The 25,241-nt window shown below is 33.5% G+C and overlaps 1 protein-coding gene across 1 annotated transcript in view; it reads right to left on the bottom strand.

Annotated features, from left to right (window-relative positions):
* LOC126968069 (uncharacterized) overlaps positions 1-24,521 on the bottom strand; it is a 63,043-nt gene extending 38,522 nt beyond the window's left edge. Inside the window, exon 1 of the mRNA XM_050812878.1 lies at positions 24,049-24,521. Coding sequence (XP_050668835.1) covers positions 24,049-24,177 — 129 coding nt within the window. The 5' untranslated portion in view covers positions 24,178-24,521. The remainder of the gene's footprint in view (positions 1-24,048) is intronic.
* Between the last annotated feature and the right edge of the window lie 720 nt (positions 24,522-25,241).

Below are 25,241 nucleotides of genomic sequence, written 5' to 3'. Positions count from 1 at the left end.
AATAAATTTGTTTTAGCCGGTAGCCTCGGAATAAATCAACAAATAAGTACTTAAGTATTTTTGTTTATTCCCCATATTCCTCTACGCTGCTGAGACATGGACCCTACGAGAAAGTGAGAAGAAAAAGATCAATGCTCTTGAGATGTGGTGCTGGAGAAGAATGCTCGGTATATCGTGGACCGAATTCCGAACCAATGAGTCCATTCTTCGGGAGCTCGGCATCGAACAGAGACTGTCCACTCCAGAGACTGTGTGAAACAGGCCACTAACCTCGACGTGACGACCACGACCACTCTGACAAGAGTGTAACGCCGAAGAAGAAGATTTTTATGTCAGTCATAGGCATGGGAGATCTGAGCCTTGATGCATATTATATAACATAAGGAATGATAAAATTTGCGGTTATTAATTCATTAATAAAGTATCTAAGAAAAAAACACTTAACGTCAAAGTATAAGACTTGGGAGATTTTAATTCATTCCACAATTCTCCGCCTTTAACCAAACCAACATTACATAGCCTGATAGTTCAATCTCTTTCAATGAAAAACGCAAACGGAACGAAGCGAGCGAGTGAGAAGAAAATCTCTTACGGAGATGCAGCAGGAAAGAAAAGGATAGCAAATCAATTGTTACTGTTAACAATTTCGATTCACAAGCAGTAAACAGTCAGCAAGTCTTGGAGTTAGCTCCTAACGCCCTAATTCATAATAGTCCGCTCACTTAAAGCATTGCTTATTCTCACTCTGTCTTTTTCTATTGACCTAAGTAAGAATGCGAAAAAACACTCCTTAGCGGCTGTTTTAAGTTAGCGGACCATTATGAATAAGGAGGTTAATATTTTGAATATAAAACTAGTAATCCACTTCGCAACGCACACATCAACAAATCAAAATTTTGCTACTAATATTCCAAGTGAAACCTTTCAATTTCACATTTGTTTACATAATTTTTGTCAGTGAAATTTTATTTTATTGAAAATAAGGGACAAGACGAGCAGGACTTTTAGCTGATGATAATCGCTGCCATTACAATGCAAAGATTATTGAAAAACCCAACAATTCTGACGGCATTACAACTGCGCTCGTCACCTTGCGACATAAGATGTCAAGTTTTATTTGCCCAGTTATTTCACTACCTACGGCGCCCTTCAGACGGAAACACAGTAATGCTTACACATAACTGCTTCACGGCAGAAATAGGCGCCGTTGTGGTACCCATAATACATACTGCAAAGGTCACTCCCACTGGTAAAAACAAAAAAATCAAAGTTCATACTTCAAAAATACATTTTAAAAATATTTCCGGATCACACATTTCACAGATCATATTCATTCTCATTACATTCATTTATTCATCGAGATAGTTCCAGATTAAAAAGCATAAATCATGAACTATACGTATTTATACCTAAACAAGCACGCTCGCATGAAATCCTGAATTTAAGACCTTAATTAAAATAAAACGCTCAAATAATTTATGCTGCGGTTCGCGAACGTCGCCCTGGATAACAATACTCATTCCAAAGTCGAAGTCACATAAACTGTGGGCGAAAATGGCTGATAAAATATTTTTTAATTTAAGCAGACAATGAGCAAACACAGATGGCGGAATGCAAAACGATTGTATAGTAAGGGATACAATGTGTGATGCGGTCGAATGCTAACCTTAATTCACAAAGACTATTGTTGAATCTGTTAAGCTTGGCATGTGTAGCGTTCTTCAAACAGATGTACCGCATTGAAGTAACTTCGGATGTTAACAAGGGATAGATTTAAGGGCTGATTATATTCATTCATTTTTTAGTGAAAATAAAGAAAGAGATGAGGAAGACGTTCAGCTGATGGTAATTGATACTCCCTGCCCATTAGAATGCAGTGCCGCTCAAGATTCTTGAAAAACCCAAACATTCTGAGAGGCACTACAATTGCGCTCGTCGCCTTGAGACATAAGATGAGACATAAGAGTTGTTCTACAGACCAAAACACAATAATGTTTCCACATAACTGCTTTTCGGCAGAAATAGGCGCCGTTGTGGTACCTATAATCTAGCATCCTGTGCAAAGGTGCCTCCCAGTGGTTTAAAATTAATAGATTGCGACGTAGTAGCACAGAGACGGGCGCAGTAGAAACCATTGGAGGCGTATGTGTAATATATATAGAAAGTCATTGTATGTGTATAGCATATACATATATACATAACTAGTTACGCACGGTTGCAAAGCTCGTAAGTTCGTACGCGATTGCCAACTCTTATATATAAAAAATGTATAGGAAACTGCTGACGTTCAAGTGTCATTTCTTTGACTTTAATGAATAAAATAATTAAAAATCTATATATATATAAATGAATTGCTGCTCGTTAGTCTCGCTAAAACTCGAGAACGGCTGGACCGATTTGGCTAATTTTGGTCTTGAATCTTTTGTGGAGGTCCAGAGATGGTTTAAAAGGTAAATAAATATGAAAATGCTCGGAATTAAATAAAAAAAAAATTGGTTTTAACTCCGATGTGCCCCCCGTCATTCAGAAATCAAATTGAAATAATAGTTTAAAATGAATAACTACATAATTAGAATCTTTATATCTATCTAACTTTCTCAGAAGAAAAAAACAAACTTTAATTTAATAATATTGATTTTTTCTTATCACTATATATGGCAATACAACGTTTGCTGGGTCAGCTAGTTTTGAATAAAAATATTTGAGTATCTTATTTAAGTCAAATTTAAAGATATTTTTAAATAACACAGGCTAAATTTTTATGATGCTATCAAAAGCCAAGTACCTAAGCTTTCAAACATCTGATATATATTTACTAACCTATTTAATGCCGCTTTCTTCTAGTAATAAGCACAGAGACAGTAGAAATATCAGATAAGGTACGGAGCGACTCGGAAAGGAAATGCACTGTTAAAGACGTATTATTGTTGTGACCATTGCCGACCATAAATATTGGCTAGCAAGCCTTAATTAACAAGAAACACTGGCTGTTGCTAAGCGAGATTTATAAAACCTACATTAGAAATGGACGCCGATGCTGGCTACTTACAAAAATAATTATTCTACAGATAAGAATCTTTAAAAAAGGCTTGTATGCTTGCATTAATTACAGAACTAAGCTTTAGTATTTAATAACTGTAATGTATGAAAACGCGAGATTTTATTATTCAATAATTAGAAATGTTTTCGCTGAAATGTAAGAAGATTAAATTAAATATACTCAACTATTAAAACCGAATTTACTACAGCTTAACTATTATTTCAAAATTGACGGACTGCCCATATAAACTTTTAACCTACTACAACAACTTAGTGGTTAAATAGTAATAACCGCGCTTATACTTGTTATTTTTTTTTTCTAATCAGAAGTACCTATGTGTATATAAAATTTCGTCATCTTAATTTTGAAAATGACGTAGTTCGATACAAACGTCCATTAAAAGGCATAAAAGGCATTTATTTTCTCAAAATTTATATCATTCCTTCAAATACTAGATACTACTACCGCTTCGGAAACAAATGGCGCTCTGATGGAGAAGAGGCGCAAGAAACCCTCCCAGGATTCTTTTTTTGCGCTCTTTTTAATAAAATATACAATATTGTACTGTCATTGCTTTGCTATAAAATAATCATAATCTATTCCCAGGCTGTCCGATCACATAGATATTCAGCAGTTTTATAGATAATGCCTGAACAGTGGCTGGGACTTTATTATAAAAGTGTATACATTTACTCTTAAAGCTATTATCTTACGAAGCCTACTAGAATTAATTACAAGCAATCCCTTATTTCTATTGTTATAATAATGAAAATCACCATTAAGAGCAAAAAGGCGACGATTTTTTTGAACGTATATTAAATATTTCATCCTCTTACAAGTAAAATATCATATTTTATCCCCTTACAAAAAATCCCTTGGTGGTGGCAACCAAGTTAGCAAAGTCGCAATTTTGTAAACTAATGGTAATAGAGGAATCTTTGTAGATTATTTCAAATTTGTAACTCCTGTCTGTAGCTTAGACTACATTGATGAATCATTCTAGATAAATAATTCAGTAGGTTGCTTATTTTTAGAGTTCCCATAAGTAAAATAAAGCGCATATATTACAGAACATTGGCGTAAAAGATTAAAATGTAAAAATAGAAGAGATATTGTTTACCTATCTAGAGAACAACTAATTGAGATAGCTTGTATAGAAGTTGCTCTAGTTCTAAACAAGCTATATCTTCATATCTATATATCTTCACTGGATCATATCACATTTTCACATGATGATGATGATATATCTTTGAGGTTAATATAGTGTTTATAAATAATATAATTAGACATAATATACCTACGGTAGGTTCTCAGACGAACCTAATAATAACGAATAGTTCAATTATTGTTTGAAGGTGAACTGCAAGTCATTGCTTGATAAAATTTCATTTGCTGCTAATGTAACATGATATTTTTACGACTTAAGAGACCCTACAAGTTGAATGCGCATTGAGGTGTCGCCTTCGTCACCGAATGATACGGGAAATCGCTTGCGGTATATCACTCGGAATAAACGAATTTGTACACAATGCACCGTAGCTGGATTCGCTTTCTGAGGCATTTCGAATTTGGAATAAAATGATTATTATCACAAATCGCTTAAATAACGTATTCGAAATATAAATCAGTTTTGGTGTATGTTTGGCTTGGTGATTGAAATGTAACTTGGTGATCACACACATTATGAATGCAATGATAGTTGTTCTATTTTCAAATTACAATATTGACGCAAAACTCGCTATTGCTTAACACTTTATAATATTTAAAACACCTTTATTCCTACCATTTGGATGTATTGCGGTCCTCCACAGTGCGGTTTTCAAGTACCTTTCTTCCACGTGCGACAAAGCTGTGGATTTTTCTTGTGCGATGTTGGGTACCTTCAAAAAAAGCGCGTACATCTTCCTTAAATGCCGGCAAAACTCCTGTGATTCCTCTGGTATTGCAACATTGCAATTGGGGTGACCCGTACGCTCGTTTATCATCCTTATCCATAAAAAAAAACCTTCAACCCCTAGGACTTAACCACCAAAAGATTTGTTACAAAGTAAACAAAATATCAAGAGAGACAATTCGTTTGTAAATATTAAAGGAGACGTCAAGAAAACGTGTCAAATGATCAAGCGGTCCTCTCCCTCAAAGACTGTATACCAAGACGTCAATTTGTTTACGAATTACGCATAAATTCATCCCAACAGAGTCGACATCTCGGGCGGCGATCGTTGTTGCGACATTTCAATAAAATTTACGATGCTGACTTAAATTGTCTCTCTCTTGTACAAAAATGCATCGGGATGTACCGCTTTCATTATAGGTGTATCAACTTCGTTAAAATATCTGAACACAGTTAATAAAAACATCGACCGTGTAAATAACTAAATAGTAATCAAATGAATGAATTATTGCTTTAATTATGAAACCATAGAGGAATGATTGTAAAGTTTACGAGAATATAAAAGAACAGTATATCTATTGAAAATTAACAGCTTTATCTTCTAGATGCTTTCGTTATAATTAATTTGTTGTATTTGATTGTTATATTAGTATTACGAAAGTTTTTGTGTGTTTAAGGCGCTCCGAAGAACTAATTTAAAGTTTTATACTTTCTATATGTGGATTTCCGGTTTACAGCACCGTAAATTGGAAACTTTAAAAGACAACCTTTGCGATTTTATGAGAGCCATGAAACTGTTGGTTGATGTTGTTTTCCAAACATTTCGAAACGGAAAAACACAAAGTGATACCAATCTTGACAGTTATGATTTCTTAAACGTAGCCTCGTTCTGTATTATATCGTTCACAAAAACGATTGAGGATTTAAGTTAATGACTTGTTTTAAAATGTTTACTCTATTGATCTTCTGTATAGCGATTGACATAAATAAAAGTTGTCTTAGTCTAAAATGTTTTTTTTTCGATGGATAAAATACAAATTTGATCGACTCCGGGATTGGAGATAACTTAGATAATTTATACGTCTTGAAAGACTGATAACTGTGAACATATCTAAAAAAATTGTGGCAAACTGTTAACCTCTGTTTTCAGCAACACGCTTACAGATAAAGTAAGTGACTTTTTTATGATAATAAGGGACGAGACGAGTAGGACGTTCAGCTGCTGGTAATTAATACGCACTGGCCATTACAATACAGTGCTGCTCAGTATTCCCGTAAAATTCAAAAATTCTGAACGGCACTACAATTGCACTCGTCACCTTGAGACATAAGTAAGTGTTAAGCCTCAATTTCCCAGTAATTTCACTAGCTACCGCGCCCTTCAGATCGAAACACAGTAATGTTTACACATTACTTCTGCACGGCAGAAATAGGTGCCGTTGTGGTACCCATAATCTTGCCGTCATCACACATACATATCACAAGTGTAAGACGTAGCTTGCCATGCACTCTTTTTTTTTGTGATTGACGTTGACGAGCAATCTTTTGATTTTATGTCAATAAAATATTTTTGAATTTGACTTTTGACTTTGACATTAAAATAATAAGCCTGGCTTGTTTTCATACGTTGCCTTACAAACTTATAAATTAAAAAGAGAGAAGATTAAGAACTCTTACTTACAAATTATTGTTGTTGTATCTACTATAATATATCTTAATAACAAGATATAAAATATAAACGATTACAGGATTTTAAGCTTTAACTATGTTATAATCAACACAGAGCTTCTAAAATAGTTTTCATGTTGAGTGGCGTGGCCAAATGCACGTAACATTGAATTTGTGTTATTGGCCATGACAACTGCGTCTTGAACGCGAGAAGAATCACGGAATACTCACAGGCTAGGGTTGTCACTATGTATTTAAATTAAACTTAAAATTAAGATATATTATTTTGTTATACCAAAAATACCCATATCAATAACAATAATATAAGTTAAGTAAGTTGGGATCTTTATGTAAAACATTGATGTAGGGAAAGTGTTTAGTTAAATTCATTCGGTTTTTTTTTAAATATTATAATTACATACTATAGTATAAGATTTTAATCGTTTTCGTTAATAATTCAATTCAGCATGTAAGAAGGAAGAGCATGTAAGAATTTCATAAATTTTTACTTAGAAGGTCTTAGTTTCGTCTAGAGCCATTGCAATTTTCAATTTTTAGCATATTTGACGTAAAAAGCGACAGTTAAATAGTATATTTTGATACTCATTTAATTAAATATTAATCTGTATACTATTTTACAGCCCAAAAGTTGTAGGTACGAATAAATCTGACTGTTGATAGATACTCTAAAAGTATAATTAACTTAAATAAACCTTTATGTCAAAATAAAAATAGCATAAATATTCCGAGAATTTCTAAGTGACAACCCTATTGCACCCTATAAGTATTTTTGTCACAACTTTGCTGTCAGCAATCGTTCTTGTTTACTCAGATGATTCGAAACTTTAAAATTAGGCATTATCGTTGATGGCAACAATTTCGGTCACAATTTGGTTACAAAATTAGTGATGTATACATCAAACGATTTCTGATATTTTAAGAGAGATTTAAGTATTTGTAGAGTACCTAGAAGTTATCTGAAAATTTACTGTTCATTTATTTTTTTGAAGTAGTAATTTTTGATTTTATCAAAGTAACAGCGTTTTACTAAAGAATTATTCTTCGAGTACAAATTAATAATTTCTTGTCAGTGTCTCTATCAAAGAAATACCTGCACCTACCAATTTTGGCGGGAATATATTATCTGGCTTGCAGCAACATAAGAAGAAACTAATAATACATTTTTTTTATAAAAGAAAAAGTGACGAGACGTGGAAGATGTTTAACTTATAGTAAATAATACGCTCTGCACATTAGGATGGAGTGCCGTCAGGATTCTTAAAAAACTAAAATTTCTGAACGTCGCTTCGCAATTATTGTACTCGTGCCTGTGACACATAAGATGTTTACTAAGTAGTTTATAGATTACTGATAGGCTATTATGTTAAGAAAAAAAACTAAGTTAATTGTTGCGTAAGCGATATCTCGCTGACGACGAAAATTAAAATATAATGTTGCAACACCTAAGCAGGATTAATATCACATGGATGCATACTAAAGTACTTTGAAGCTACTAAAGGATGGCAAATCTCTTGTTATTCCATTATACTCTTGTTATTAGCAAAAGTAATTAAAATGATCACTTTTTACACCTTTTAGATTGAAAAATTTAAGAGGATAAACCGACTTTTGTGCCACTTTATGAACGATGCGGGACTCGAACCCGCGACCCCTCGCGTTCTTACCAACCGAGCCAGCCGTTCGAGTGACGTACCGTTCATAAAATCTTGTATGCTTTGTTCAACTCTCATTGTTGTGGCTTCATCTACAGGATTCACTTTACAGGTTGATAACCTGCTCAACCCCAATTATTTGCATATTAGTAAATTTACTTGAGATGATTTTTTTATTTGTGTAATTAATCCCAGAAGTCCCACTAAGACCTACTATTTTGGGTCATTAATTAAGTACTCAAAAATAGATAATCGAATTCTTAATTTGAATTTATACTAAATTATCGTTACACTATTAGGGAAGTAATTTAATCCCATGAAAATTTATAACCATATGAAATTATTAATCACAATTTGAATTACACTTAATACAAATTCAACTATAAATGATGTTTATTTAAAAGTTTTATTATTCAACATTAGCTTTCATTTAAGAACGACACTTAAAACCAATAAAATTCCCTCCCAAATGCGCGCATTCCATTATTTTTCCTCTAAAACAACGGGGTTTCGTGTTTTTGGTGATACCCGGAGTGTTGCAGCCCACGCGGCTTACAAGCATCATTCACACTTAAAGTGAATCCAGTAGTGCCGTACACTCGAGTTAATATTAGAAATTCTAGGAAGGCGGAGACCTTATAAAAACTATTGCACCACAAGTCACGTTGTACAAACGATCCCATTTGAAATTCAAAGCATTCGTAGCGCATGTGTTTACGAAATTTAAATTCATGATGTTCAAATTGATACTTTGCCCTCTTATAATTTATAATAAGTTATATCTTGTATTGAATTTAAATTAGTATGTAATTAGTTTTTAAATTTCATTAAAAACGTAAGTTGTAAATGAATAAGCTGTCTTTTGTAGTTTTAACACGGAATAATTTAAGTCTTTTTTTATGAAAATAAGGTACTACACGAGAAGGACGTTCAGCTGATGGTATTTGATACGCCCTGTCCATTTAAGTGCAGTGCCCTAAGGATTTTGAAAACCCCAAATATTCTGAGCGGCACCACAATTGCGCTCGTCACCTTGAGACATAAGATGTTAAGTCTCATTTGACCAGTAATTTCACTAGCTACGGAGCTCTTCAGGCCGAAACACAGTAATGTTTACACATTACTGCTTCACGGTAGAAATAGGCGCCTTATAATAGGCGAAAGCCATGTAAAAAATCATGTAAGAAAAGGTCTTGTGTGTTAAATACACGAAAAATATTCTTTTAGTGTTTGAAGATCTTCTTTAAAACTCGTTTTTTAAGACGGACTCGTGTGGCGTTAGACATTTGGGTATTGCTGATTTTAGTTTTTTTATTACTAGTATTACACCAGTTTATACCAGTTTTGTATTCAATGCTTCGTGCAGAATTTTTTGTTATATGATGTTTCCTTCACACAACTGTGCAGAACGGCTGTGTCGTATGAAGTTCACCATTGGCACCGGGCCAGCGTGGTTGACCTGAAACCTTCAGGGTCAAAAGAAAGAGGGTTCGAACCCACGGCCATTTTCACGCAACATGCATGTTGGTGCCAGTAGGAGCCGCCTTTGCACTGGATGCCGGCTAGATTATGTGTACCACAACGGCGCCTATTTCTGCCGTAAATCAGTAATGTGTAAACATTACTGTGTTTCGGTCTGAAGGGCGCCGTAGCTAATGAAATTACTGGGCAAATGAGACTTAACATCTTATGTCTCAAGGTAAGGAGCGTAATTGTAGTACCGCTCAGAATTTTTGAGTTTTTTAAGAATCCTGAGCGGCACTGCATTGTAATGGGTAGGGCGTATCAATTACCACCAGCTGAACGTCCTGATCGTCTCCTCCCTTATTTTCATAAAAAAGTAGATAAAGTCTTAATTGTGCTAAAGTGGTGCATCGGTAATTTTTAAACTGTCCTGTAACACCTACAAATTACATATTTTATTGTAGAAAAAACATAAAAAAAATATTTTTTACTATTTCTTCTAATTATTTATGGATCATTTTTCATGATGTAAGATTTGTATTTGTTGTAAATAAAAAAAAATAAGACATGTCTAATTCAATTTGACGACCTGTATAGCCGAGTGGTTAGCGATCTTACCTACTAAGCTAGAGGTCCCGGGTACGAATCCCGGTAGGTGCAAGCATTTATATGATGAATATGAATGGTTGTTTCCGAGTCATGGATGTTTTAATGTATTTATGTATGTTTAAGGAAGTATATTGTATTAAATATATCATTGTCTTGTAACCCATAACACAGGCTATATATGCTTGACTTGGGGCAAGATAATTTGTGTAAAAAGTGTGTCAATACAATAAAAAAAAAATTACAGTAATTTAAAATCAAATTGTCAATTCTAGATAATCAAAACGTGATAAGGGGAGTCTACACTAAAACATTTATTAAATAAGGACATACTTTCCCCTTGTATCGACACCTCTAGGAATTTTGATGGCCTTAAGATCCGAGCTCGAGATAAATGACAGTCCCTCCATCAATTTTGTACAAAATATTTGTTAAGATCGAAGATTCGTTTTTATAGCTTTTAAAGATTAATGCTGAGATAAAAAGATTTGGGGCGGCACAGAACGGATAGTATTTCAGTGACAATAAATTTGACACCTTTGGTTTTTAAAATAAAACAAGCGATTATTTCGAGAAGACGGACAAATATTTGTTTATATAAATTAGTTATTAAGATTAGCATTAGCAAAGTCCAAATTCAGTTGCAGTTATAGAAGTTACCTTAAGTTTTTTTATATATTCAGAGGTGACAAACTGGCAAGGCGCTCAAATGTGGGAACTGCCCATGGAACTATGCAATAAGAGGGGTCAAGACATGCGCTGCCTTTGCTCTAACCTTGAAGGTCCCAAAGTCGTATGGGTTTGGGAAAACAGCAGCCGGTAATTGATTTTTAAAAGAGGCTGCGTGAGGCAAGAAATATCTTACAAAACGCGCGGTGGAATACCAGACGTCAATATGATGCGAGTCAATTTAACATTTTTACGTAATATCCGGTTGATGGTATCAACCAGAAAAACTCCTCCGAGCACTCCCCGTGATAAATTCGGTAGAAGATGCAGAGAGCCGATCGAAGTTGACTTGATCGTCGATGATTCGAGCCGCTCTTCGTTGCACGCGGTCAAATGGAAGAAGCTGGTACTGGGAACACTCGCCTTATTCGCCTGAAGTATTGTAGTAATTATTTTTGTAAATCTTCTAACTAGGCTGGTTCGAAAAGTGATCGTAAGCATGAATATTAGTGTTATATGTTTTGTTTGAACACATTGAGCGAATCAGTGGAAAATAATTTGATAAGCAAAAATTAATTGCATCAGTATTTCGAATAATAAATCAAGATAAAGTAAGTCTAGGTTGACTTTTAATTGAGGACCAAGTAAACAATTTACTAAAATATTGTTAGCTGATTAGCAACAGGCAAATATGGCGGAAAGCGTGCATAAAGAAAATTTTTAATTGTAAGAAAGTATACGTATCGCTCACGATAGACACTTGGCCTCCAAAATTGGCATGAAGGTAAATAAGTAACAATACATCAGTTGCAATTTTTTTATGATTTGAACTCAGGAGACCATACATAAAGGTGATCCCCATTATATTGCAGTATCGCTCTGAGTTCATAATAGCATTTTAAAGCTAGAAAGACAGAAATTAAATTTTTGTGGCACAAGATGTCTCTATGATACCCATTAGACTTCCAATGCAAAGGAGCCTTCCACCGAAAGGTGCTTAGTAGTGCTCCTAACATTCTAATAAATAAAACCCTGAACATAAACACAAGTTAATACTTAAGCAATGTTGAAAGGAAGTAATAATAAATGTACATAAGGCAATTATAATTTTTCTAATGAGAAAATCATACAACTCCATTGGTTGTTTAAACCCACCCCTTTAGTGCACATCTTCATTATGCGTACACGCAGAATGTAGTTAGCCCCTCCCATCATACCTCCTACCGGTCTTTGTTTAAAACGAGACTAGCAAAGCGTGAACACTCAACTCAAATTTCCCATAGTTTACGGCAGTAATGTACCTTGACAAATCATAATGAAGCTAAAATTGGCTCTTTATTTTACATTGGAACGGCTTATTACATTTAGTTTTTATAGGAAACTAGATAAAACTGAGTAATTTTAACTATGGCTCCTAATATTATATATATAACGACATTTTGTAGCAAGTTTTTATGCATACTTATTATAATCTCTGTGTGTTTTAATATTGTTTTAGACTTGATATGCTGTGATCTAGTAGACCTATTCAAATTCAAATATTTTTATTCAAAATAGGATGTGACATCACTTATTGAAAGTCGAAAAATTACCACCCATTTCAAATTGTCTCAGACCTGAGAAGAATGGACGCAACAAACTTAGCGGGCTTTTTCTTTCATCAAAAAATATGTTTACAAAGTAATATGGTACAATTTAACTTCTTAATGCCCTCAGGCTATTAAATAGCCTGAGGGCAGTCGCTCCATTCACAATCTGTAGTATCATTAAGAAAGCCATTTATGTTATAGGAACCTTTACCACACAAACGTTTTTAAACAATAAGTCTTTTGAATAACGTAATATTTTTGTTTTGAACATTTTCTGGGATCTTGTTATAAAAGCATATACATCGCCCCTCAAAAGACAAGTTATGGTTATGACAGTTTCTAGCAAATTCACTTATGTGCCTATGTACATACATTATATTATCAAGAATATATTGAGAAGCAACAGTCAAGATGTTAATTTCTTTTAATTTTTACTTCCAAATGTTTAACTGTAAAGCTATTAAAAACTGTGTATGTACTGGCATTCATCTCTTTGGTGAGTGCATTAAGGAAACCTAGCGTGGTTTTGGTGCCAGGACACTGGAGTCAATGCTGACTCGCTAGATAGGAAAGGTGCAAACAGAACTCCCATTGGACAGGAAATGTTCTAAAAAATATAACTTAGGACTGACCAAACAGCACTAAGAAAAGCTTAGTTCCGAGACATACAAGGACTCTTCTTAGAGGGTTTGTTAAGAATATTCTTAGAAGGTACTCTATTTGGACGAGACTACAGAGAAGATGACTAAGCGAGTCTTATCAGCGCTTATCTTGGAGAATCAACTATCGGCTGCAGTATTTCCACCCATCTTACAGACTTCCAAGGTTGGAGAATACTTCCCACCTTAAAAGGTATATCAGCCACGTGTTCATTTGAAAAGTAAAAACGTATTTTTATCCAAACATAATCTTCAATTTTGATGATCCGACGCAGTGAGATATTATAAAACTAGTTTTAAAGTTATAGGCTTCATAAATAGCATTAAAAGTGTCATTGTATTGTGTTTTTCACTGAAACGGAGGAATATTCTTTAATATGAAAAATATTTAAGCCTAAAGTATAACTGCTAGTGATTGACATCAAAATCAAAATTTAAAACAACTTAGTAGGTGAAAAGGATTTTCTTCCAAACTGCCAATTTCACCAAAACTGCAAATTCAACGTTTTGGGCACAAAATGCCGCACAGTGCGAAAATTTTTCATTTGTGTAGGTAGGTATTACTCTTAAAGGCCGGCAACACACTTATAGTTCTTTGCTTATAGACCTAGCGTTACGGATGTTCATAGCTATTGGTTTTTACTTTGAAACACGTGAGTTTTGTACCCGTTTGCCCCTTTTTATATAAAAAAGCATGACAAACATACAGTCCACTGCAGATTAACAAATATAATTTAAACGAATTCAGTAAAAATACTATTACAATGCCAAACAACCTCAAGCGATTTTATAATACGCAAAAGCGTACCTATTCTGTAAAAGAACAAAGGCTCTATTGGTGCTATAGAACACGGACGATCGGTTGCCAAAGTCCGGAAACAAAATTTACGACTAACTATTAAAACTATCTCAATTTCATCGCATGCTTCAAGCCTTAGACGCTATTATAGACTTAATCGAATCCCAATCTATTTCAACGGAACTTTAAACAGTTTACCAAGGGATTAAAATACTGTATAATCAAAATTACCTCTCTTATAAACAGCTATTAGTCGTACCAATCACATTTCATTTATAATTCTTCGGTTATCGTGTTCGGCTTCTATTTATGAACGGAATATCAAAGCTGTTGTTATACGTGCATAACTCAATATGAAAATCTTGTATTTCTAATTAAGCTTGGTTTATGATTTAACTAAAATGAAAAGTTCAACGTTTTGAGGGTCAAAGTTACTGATTTACACAGCGGATATTATGGATGGTAGTTCTAATGAGTACTTCTATCAGTTTATGACCGTATAACTAACTAACCAATCTAGACAATTATTAAATTAGGATTTCACAGGATAATATCGTAATATATTTACAGACTTAATGAACAATTAAAATTATTATACAAAAATATATTAATTTTGTTTAAGCTTCAGAAAATGTTGTGTTTAAATTCACTTGGAAGAAGTTGGTAAAATATCAGTAAATACTGCCATTTTTTTTAACAGATACTCGAAATTAGAATCAATATCTTATGCAGGTAATAAGTTGATATTGATTTATTAGAATTATTATATTTGTAGTCCTACGTTAATAACAATAATCACCACCGCCTTTCTTGATCACCACGTTCTCATGCAAAACCAGAAGATACGTATATAAGCTTTGATAAGTTTGTATAAGTGTTTAGTATATTTGGTAATTGCTCCTATCTGTTATTTAAAAAATAAATTTTTTATCTCAAGACAAATGACAGAAAAAACGATAAAGACCGGACCTCTATTAATTTTCAAAACGGATCTACTTAAGTTGATCTTTACGACATGCAGTTTGATAGTAAACTTGATCAATAGTCAGAGATAGCGGCCTATCATTAATTTTGTATGCTGCGCGGGGTACGAAATATGTAGGTGTCAGTTCTGTTAAGAAAACGGTTATGTCAAAAATTGGACAACGACACAATGGTTTGAGAGGGATTAAAAGCAAATCCCTGTACCAGTAGCAGACACGTCATTTATCAACAGCCTTCCTAACTTAAAGCTACATCCAAGTGTAAATAAATTCCACACTGTATGTAAGAAGAAACAACTTTACAAGGCATTTATTAATTATCTAAGCTGATTTTGTACACGTTGCCTTTTCGAACATGTTTAATCTCTCCATTTTGTGTTCCTGAACATAAAAGACGAATGACAAGTAATTCGTTACAGGCCTTATCAAGACAATCATTTTTTATCTGTGTTTTTACGATGCGAAAAGCCGATATGGGATACATTGGCAATATACACACAAATATGTAAGTATATTAGATGGAATACAATCAAGGTATAGAAGATAAGTAATTGGTTGGATTTTCAAATTATATTTCAGAGAGATACTATTTTTTTTTAAATTTTAAGATTCATAATTGCTTAAAAATTATAACGAGTTTTTTAAGTCCATTTTAAAATAATGTGGATTTACGACGTAGCCTTAAAAATCCAATCTTATGATAGTTATTATTGTGATGTAAAGTGTATTTTATGCAAAACTTTCACAACAAAGAGTTAAAATCGTTCTCGAAACATTATTACAAACACGCCAACAAACAATAAATCATATCAGCGTGTTTCCTACAGATAATTAGGTGACTTATCAAAAACCTGTGGACCAAGTGCGATTGTATTGGAATCCGAGCTTATTTTAAGCTGCTTCACATCAAAAGCGATACTTTAATATAAAAAATGTTTTTTTGTACAATACGATTTGAGAATATCAGACCTACTGACAACATCATTATACTCATTTTACGCATCGATGATGCAATAAATAGAACTGTTGACTCTCACCGCCATGTGCTCAGTTCAATTCATACCGTTGTTTTTTTTTGTTTTTTTTATTCGACGCTTTTTACGATCAGCAAGGTCTTGTGATTTTTCAGATGTTACAAAAGACTATGTGTCGCGGTGATCACATCTCAGGTGACCAATAGTTATTATTTACACGTTTATCTGTCTCCTCTAGAAAAAATGATACTAAAAGTAAGAAGCCTTGGTTTTAAGACCTATATAAAATTATATAGTTGTAATGCAGTGCAATGCGGTGTAATGCGTGCAGTGAATTCTTTTCTTATGATTTACCTACCTTTTTATCTAGTTTCATATTTTAATTATTATTATTTATACAGTAACCAAGTAGGAGACATTAAGACAAAATTTAGTAGTATGTGATAGCATCAAATATCTTGTCTATCAGTGGTTTGTGCCACTATGCGAGCTTTATAGCCGAATTGCGTGACAATATTCACTACATCATGTTTTACAAACGCTACGTCGTGTAATTCCCAGTAACGATGTGTTTCTTTTGCTGTCACATAGCGCCGACCTGTTAAAACGCTGTTAGCTGCCATTTATTGAAACGTATTCAGGATATGTATTGAATAATAACATCCTATGAAGAAACCAAGAGGCACAGCTGCGTTTAATATTCTGCTAAGGGACCGGTTATCGATACACATCGGCTAGTAATCTCTTCGCGCCTAAGTTGATTGTAACGTCAGCTTATTACCACGAGACAAATAAATCCTATCACCTGGGTTATCTTCGATCTTCAAGGGAAATTCGAAACCGTAAACATGGGCGCCGAGCACACACTGTTAACTATTCATTCGGCGTCTTGGGAATATTGAACAAAAGACGTACACAGTATCCGAGTCGACTATTTCTCACTAGTTCGGTGCGATGTAATCAGAGAAGACGACGTGTCGTATTTATTTATGTATGAGCAGGGCGAAGGCGAGGGTGGCCGTAACGCGGGCTACAAACAGAATTATATTGATGACACTGCACTACGAGGGGTCATGAATCATTAATCGTCTGTTCTCCACGTCTCTATTACGAATGCCTGATAAGCCAGCGCCCTCCGATCTCGAGGTAACCATAGCACGAAACGAAACCTCTCACATTTACCTTTTTCATAAATTATGAACGAGCATATTTTTATGACACGTTGCGAGGTGCCTTTCTCCGTTGCTTCCGGTGTGATTTTTATATTTTTGTGGAAAATGCTAGCGTCCGTCTCTGTCACGACTGCTGGATTCCTCTTTCATATCGCAATTCATTTTTTTAAATTATGTCTCTACGTCTCGTAATTTGGTTGTGTTTTTTGTTGAAATTTTGACATAAATAATTTTAACAGCTTGTTTATATTATCTAAATAGGTAATCGAGTTGTGATGAGAAAACTCCAATATGGCCATTATTTCTGAAGCAGTCGTTTAGGCACACATAGTATAAGTGATAAAAACATTTTAATTTTTTTATTGCAAGGAAGGAGTATGGGGTCTGATTTACGGCTGTAATTTGTTTATATAGAGGCTGGTACAATTTCTAACCTTATTGAAAGACAAGCAAAAATCCCAACAGTTTATGTTACTCTTGTCACCCAAAAAAAAATATATGATGTAAAAAAATTTTTTCTTATAGGAACTAATTATATTTCATACGATTCATTCGCATTTAGACCTTTTTAGTCTCTATATTTAGATGCAATCAAAGCTATAACCATGCCTCTTCGCTTTAAATTATTTCGGACTTCTGAAATATAATGATTTTAATTTGCGTTCTTGTCGAGCGGACAAAAGTTATCTCTAGGATTGCTCCGTGTGTGAGACTCATATATTATATTATTTATAGAGAGCCTGTAAACGTCTTCAAGAATTCTTCTTCAACTCCATAAATCAATTGCTTGGTATTATCAGTAACACTACTCTAAAAAATTTGTTAAATCATCACTAACTTCTAAGTACTTCTACTAAAATTGAAACCGACAAAATTTTAATCACTCCAACTTTCATGTTAATTATAAATTACTTCTTATATTGAACAAGACGAAAATTTTACTTGTTATAAAGTAATGAAGGGATTATAGTTAAGTTCAAATAAAAGTTAAGTACAAATTAATCCGAAGCGGCAACATAACTCGTCGACCCTAATACCTGTCGGCCTTTCAATCGTTCTTTTTCACTTAAGTAATCCCATCGATGTCGGCTCAGTTTCCGGTCCATTCTAAACATAAATAGATCATAGAATTTCACCAAGTAGAAAAGGACATGGCAAAGAATTGCTTTTTACGCAGATGCTGTTTTGAAAAAAGAAAACCACTCATTATGAAATTCTAAAAAATAAATTAAAATTTAATATACAATCAGACCATTTATAGGTCATACATATAACAGCTGAACAAGCAAATAATTAAGAAATATTTATCCCATATCCCAAACAGATGTCCTTTAGGCTAAGCGAGAAAGATTCTAATAAATGGCTACAAAATAACTAACAAAACACAGATTATGATTTGGAGAACTTTGACTTTTGCATATAACAGTATTTCAAACGTCTGCTAGAAGAAAGCCAAGGGTGTATTAGGGTGAAAGCCAATAACTTATATATAACACAATAAAATAATACCTAATACTTTTGTAATTTTTTTTTAATATTTATTCCCACCAATTTCGAATTTAACATAGGTATTGGTTTTTTATTATACCACACTGATTACAAGTCACTGTGATAAAAATTGAACTTTCTTGCTACTGCGGGTTTGGAGATTCATCCCGCTGACAGATTGAAGGACAGACAGGCGGACAGCGGAGTCACCGTAATAGTTTATTCTCTGAGCAACATCACTTGCTCCTTACAAATGAATTCAAACGTAACAAAAACGAAAACAAATCGTGGACAAAAACTTCAGGTCATTTCGGTTTGGACTTTCTCGTTTTTATACGCCCGGAGGACGCATATCCTCGTCTTTTTTATTCGGTTTCACTTGGAACAGAATTTTGTTCGTGTTTAGTGAAACGATAAAATAATAATGGTTGAGAGTCAGTGACTTTGAAAAGGGACCGTAAGGGATCGCGGAACGCTCCTAAATTTCTAATCAGTGCCGTGTATTGCGATCTGGGAGGCTTTATTAGCATTTTTTACGATAGACGATCCTTCATTTGAAAAGAATACAGTATTAATATTCGCTTAAAAACGTAATCGCTTTAATTATAACCCATACAATCAATAAAAAACGGTAATTAGTTTTTCTAGATTTTGCATGTGATCCTATCCTTTGTAACGAAGGTAGAAAAGTGTCTGTATATATGTACATTAGTATTGCTGCTATAAGAACAAATATGTATTAAGAAATACCAAGATAGCAAACAATTCCAAAACTGTCACCGTATAGTATACCACCTTTGTGTAAGTCCCTCATTTGTTAGGTATAAGAATTGCTAATCATAATATTATATATATGGTAAATCACAAGATTTATCCTAATGTAAGATTCATATTATCAAGAATACTTCAGTCAATATGAATAATTTTTATCTACAACATTCTTCAATTAACAAATTGAATTCTTTAAAATGTAAGCAACACGATAATCATACAAAAGTAAACAGAACACAATCTTTATCATACGTAAGGATACTTTTTAAAATTCATCGCGCATGTTAGAAACGCGTTCTAAGTATTGAAATGCTTAAAAAAAACAAAACGTATTTGAATAGGACCGACTTACAAAAAATCGTTACTGACGACAGTGCATGACGACAAACTCGTTTCTTTTGTTTGAGAATTTTGAATATCGTCCAAAGACATGCTGCATGGAAATGGGTAGTTATTGATTTATTGTCAACAAGGCGTATGTATACGAGAGAATATAAATGAAGTGGAGTCATGACGTCTTATTTGTTGAAATAAAATGAGATGGAATTAAGAACTCAAATATAACCCATAATGTGTTATTCTATCGCAATAATTATTTACGTACATCACGAAACTGGCTGCAACGATTTTGATGAAATTTAGCAAACGATGAATTATATCGCTGAAAAATCAAAATTTGTAAAAATAATAGGTACTTAATGTGAGCTGCATTTTATATTTCAATTAAATCAGTTTCCCAATTTTTGCACAATTTAGCAACAATCATTCAAAATATAATATTCACACACACTTTTCATCTTTAGTCCAAAATAGCACGAGACCTGATGTTGAATCATATTTCTAAATACGATTTAGCACAATATTTACTCATTTTATAGGTTTATGTTCATAATCCAAATTCTTGACAATAATTTAAAAAACAAATAAGTACCTATAGTCGAACTGTTTTCGTGAAGTAATGACTACAATCAAGCAATCACTATGATACACTTAGTCGTTAGAGCTATGTCGTGGATCATGACGTGAACAATAGAGCCTGCGACTAATTTGTATCCTTCCGCCCTTGGATACCTCACGCACATCCCTTCACAAACAGAGTAAAAAACTAATGGCAACCTATTGTGTTACAACTCAGCAGGTAGACGAAAAAAGGCCACTAAAGGTTAGGCCTTAGTACACAAAAAATCCAACTGTGATTAGGAATACGGATAATCAACAGATGTCAATTTTTGAAACGTGCATGATATGGAGCCTTTTGTGAAGTCACAATGCTAAAAGATTGGTAAACATCGATAATAAAGGTCGCTACAAAAAAGCAGGTAGCAAATTTTGTGCCAAATTATTAAAATATTCCGGCTTTTGAGTTTCAAATGTCTGGCTCCGGATGCTGATAGACATTATATTATACAAAACGGCTGCAGTCTATATTTTAGCTTTAACGAAAGCTGTGATGGAACCACTGAGGCGTGTCTATTTCATTTGGTTGGATTACGTCTAAAAAGGAATGCATAGATATCTACTTTTAGTAAATATTATAATTCACAGCCTTTGTAAGCCTTTGGTTGTTATGCAGTCTTAATTCCAAATGTTTTAATAATAAATATTTTTCACTGATTAGTTAATGATAATATTCAAAAGTAGTTGTACGTACTGACAATTCTGAATGATTATCAATTTACAACTTTTTAAATAAACAAAAAAATAAGTATTTATTTGAATGTTATTAAAATATTTTGATGAGAGAGTACAGAAAAATATATTACCGTTGCATAGTGAACTTCTTTATTTTTTGCATATATCGTTGAACGAAAATTTATTTTTCGTCTTCTTTTATATTTTCATTAAATTATATATACTTAGTCATCCTTCTATGAGTGGGTTGATTAAAGATATCATAATCAGAGACAACAGCAATTTTGGCGATTGAAAAAGCCGCCACGCGTAATAAATTAAAAATTTTTTTGTTCTTTTACAAAAGTATGTTTTGGTCTGACTACTTGAGATTTTCAATTAAAAATTTGCAATATCTACAAATTAGAGTAGAGTAATACATGTATTATTAGAATATTTTGGTAACGTTTATTTCCCTAAATATATAGAACGATTTGACAGTAATAACGTCGGTTCAAGCTCAACCATAACTCAAGTTCAGAAAAGCGCAATTTAGAGGGAATTTTCAATACAACGACTAATTTACTTTGAACGCTAGCCGACTCGATAGCCGATACTTTATGTCCCATTGAAATCGAACTCCTGACTTTAAGGACCAATCTACTGTTTTATTTTTGTTCGAACCTTTTCTTGAATTATTTCGTCAATGAGGTGAACAGTCTTTTGTTTGTCGTCTAGCTCTCATTGTTTCTGAGCATAAAGTATTTCATGTGCATTAATATACAGTATGCTATTTTTTAATTTTCTTGTGTGTTGCTAGAGAATATGGTCGGCGGTGATCACTAAGAATCAGAAGAACCGTACACTTTTGTCCTGTTGCATTAATCTTTAGTGTAATTTTTTCTTTCAAGGGATCTCTATTAGGTTCATTTAATGTTAGCTAATCATCTGTGCTCTGAAGACTTATAAATTATGTATTTTTTAAATTGATCTTCAAGTGAAATGTGGATGTTCACAATCTTTGACTGAAACGTACAATCTGCACTTAACGTTTTATACTTTTGTGAACGATTTGTTTGTTGTCTATCCGAAATTTGCCCGTTGTTTTCCTAAATAGTTCATACTACACGATTTATGGGCTACATAATAAGTAAGATAAAAATATTAATGTGTTTCTAGCCAGGATTGTTACATCAGTATTTTGAGTACCGTTTCGCGGATTACAATTTGCAGGCGCATAGCTGCACAGATAATATTCAACCTGTTCTGGATCGTTCAAATAAATACCGAAACCAGTCGAGATAAACATAATCGTGGAACTAATATAAATCCTAGTTATCCTTCAACTGATAAACATTTCTTGGTTAATTGCACTTCCTTTGAGAAGTCGATTGTGAATGGATTAATGGTATACCTGTCGAATAGTGTTTGTTCCAATATTATATTGTGAAAAAAAAAATACTATGCTATTTTATGTTCAAATCACCGGTCAATTGAGGGTTGTATCGTCAACATCGTTCAAGATAAACACCAATGTTAGAAAGATAGCTTTTTTAAGTTTTTTTGGTAAATTATAATTAATTTGTATCGCAGCCATTTTGGAACAGGCTATCTCTGTTTTTATTGTGAGTTATAGCGGCAATTGTAAAGTACACTATTTCGAAATTTTCCAACTGGTAGACGGGTCTCGTTGGTTATCTTTTGTGTATGGATACCTAAAATATAACTTTGAAGTATTATCAATAATGTTTGAAAGAAAATTATAAATATTGATGCCTAGTGCAAATAACAAAATTTTGTTATCTTAAGACGTGAAGACAAAAGTAAAAACTTTATGATGGTGACGTTTTTTTCTCCTTTATCAACTCGAGTATCCCTCATCTGAACGATCAATACAAAGTCAAGACTGATGGCTCATAGCATTCAGTACTCACATAATAAAATACTCAGTGCCCCTACAGAAATTAAAAAAAAATGGAAATATATTCTAATATGAAAAGTTGAATATTTCCCACATAAAAAAATCAAGTGTGAGCATGGGCGTTTGTTATAATAACTTAACAAATTAAAATGATTTTCTCCAAACTACTTAACTAGGATTTGAGATTGATATCCACTTGATATTCAGGCATTTTATAAGCCTATAGGAGATCATTTTAACTTAGGAGTGCTCCCAAATAAACTCAACAGCGTCCATATTAAATAAACAAATCCTTTTACCTGTAAATTACTTTGTTTCATATGGCTAAATCTATCATGTAAATTGTTTTTAAAACAAAAAATCTACTAACTTTGATTTACCTAAGTACATACATAGCTAAAAACTCTTCCAAAGTATGGTCACTTACAGTAATTTTTACCTATACAACCAAACAGTTGGGAGAAAGTGTATGCATTGCACCTCTTTTATAATTAAGTTAATACTTAGCTATGTATTGTGGTGTGTGGTACATACAGTATTGAATATTATCAAATCAATTTGAATTCCGCAATATATCAAGAGCGTAATTTACTGCATTGAATTACGTAGTCAGCGAGTCCGTCGGGAGAAGTGCACTGATAGCCTAGCGTGATTGATTGCAACACTCAATACAATATTCTTGATGTGATATTGCAATATCGTGCTATTATTTATAATCATCATTTAGATTTCATTTTAGATATCATACAAAAAGAATTACAATACGAACCTCGAGCGCGGCTGATAAAATAAAACCGTCTCTTAGTCTATTCTTTCACAAAATTCTAATTTGGAATCCAACTTCTTTTTCATGAAATCTAAGATATGTTTTAAGGTAATAAAATTTTGTTATACATTATCTTTGGTTATTTTTATTGCAATAAGTTTTCCGTGGAAACTTTTTAATCCATTAAAACTGAAAAGGGATAGATAAGCACACGCTGCAGCGTAATCATTGGTGTTTGACTATTTAGTGAATCTGATATTTGATAGAATTTTATTGATTGTTTAATATTTAAATAACTAACCTTTTGCAAACACGTTGCCCGGCATTGCGCTACTCTTAATGGTGATGAAACTTCCTCTTCAGCTAGTATGCCCATCCAAGATAACATAACCGAAAAAAGCGATAAACTTAATAACATTTTGGCACACATTTTCTTTGGTAATTCTTCTAACAGTGCAAATCCAACCAAAAGTTAATTCGTATCATAAACAACACATAAATCCAAATGATAACCTTAACATAATAAAGCTTACTCTTCAGCAACTGAAAATCGTATTAGTTTGTAAGTCCGTTTGGAATTAAACTGATAACCTCAAAGTTTTTTTCGTTTTCCAAAAGACATGTTTTAAAAAAAGAATCTTCAATAATGTCTTACACAAATGCAACTAAAACATAAATAATTAGAACCGAAATACACTGAAGAAAATAATTAGTACACAACTTCAATCGTGTGCTCCAATCATTTATTGACGAGACACACTTCCAACGCGGCGGTCAAATGCGAACTAACCACCCCGCTTGAAGAAGCTCAGTTCCTCTCCCCTCTGATTGTTAATTTTTCTACCCGTCTCGCTTCCGCACTAGGGATCCCCGCTTCTCTTTCGCGCGTACTACGCAATATATACCCGATGCCTATTACTATGTGTTGTGCTTTCTCTGTCCTCTGTACTAGTGCATAATATTATATTTTATTCCATCTCGTTTCATCTCGGGTAGTTTTATGCTGGCCATTCTAGGTGCAGTTTAACGGATAGGTAATGGTTATTGTTAGACAAAGACGGTGGCACTAGTATTTAGGGTTGCTCAAAAGGGGTGACAAAGAATCGAGCTAATATAGGGCTCGAGTTTTTATGGGAGCTCGGGCGGTAAAAAGTATCCCGCCTCTCTCGTTTGTTCAAGTTTATGGTTCTCGCGTCGTGAAGCCGTATTAATAATATTAATGGCCGCTGCATCAACAATAACGCTATTTTGTTATGAAAGAGGTTTATGAATTCTTAATTTGTAAAAGTGCCACAGAGATTTATGTATCAACTCTAGCAACATACCGATATAAACGGTGCAGATTCTATATTTGTTGAGCAGAAGGCTATTAAAATATAAACTAGCGATAAGTATTGTAAGAAATGGAGAAAAATATATTTAACTAAATTATTTATTGAAATAATATTTAACTTATAGAAGGTACAGTTGGGACACAGGAATTTTCAGATATTA

This window comes from Leptidea sinapis, chromosome 14, assembly GCF_905404315.1.
Source record: "Leptidea sinapis chromosome 14, ilLepSina1.1, whole genome shotgun sequence".
Taxonomy (NCBI): domain Eukaryota; kingdom Metazoa; phylum Arthropoda; class Insecta; order Lepidoptera; family Pieridae; genus Leptidea; species Leptidea sinapis.
The sequence above is the reverse complement of the archived record's forward strand: the minus strand, read 5'-3'. Positions and strand labels throughout refer to the sequence as shown.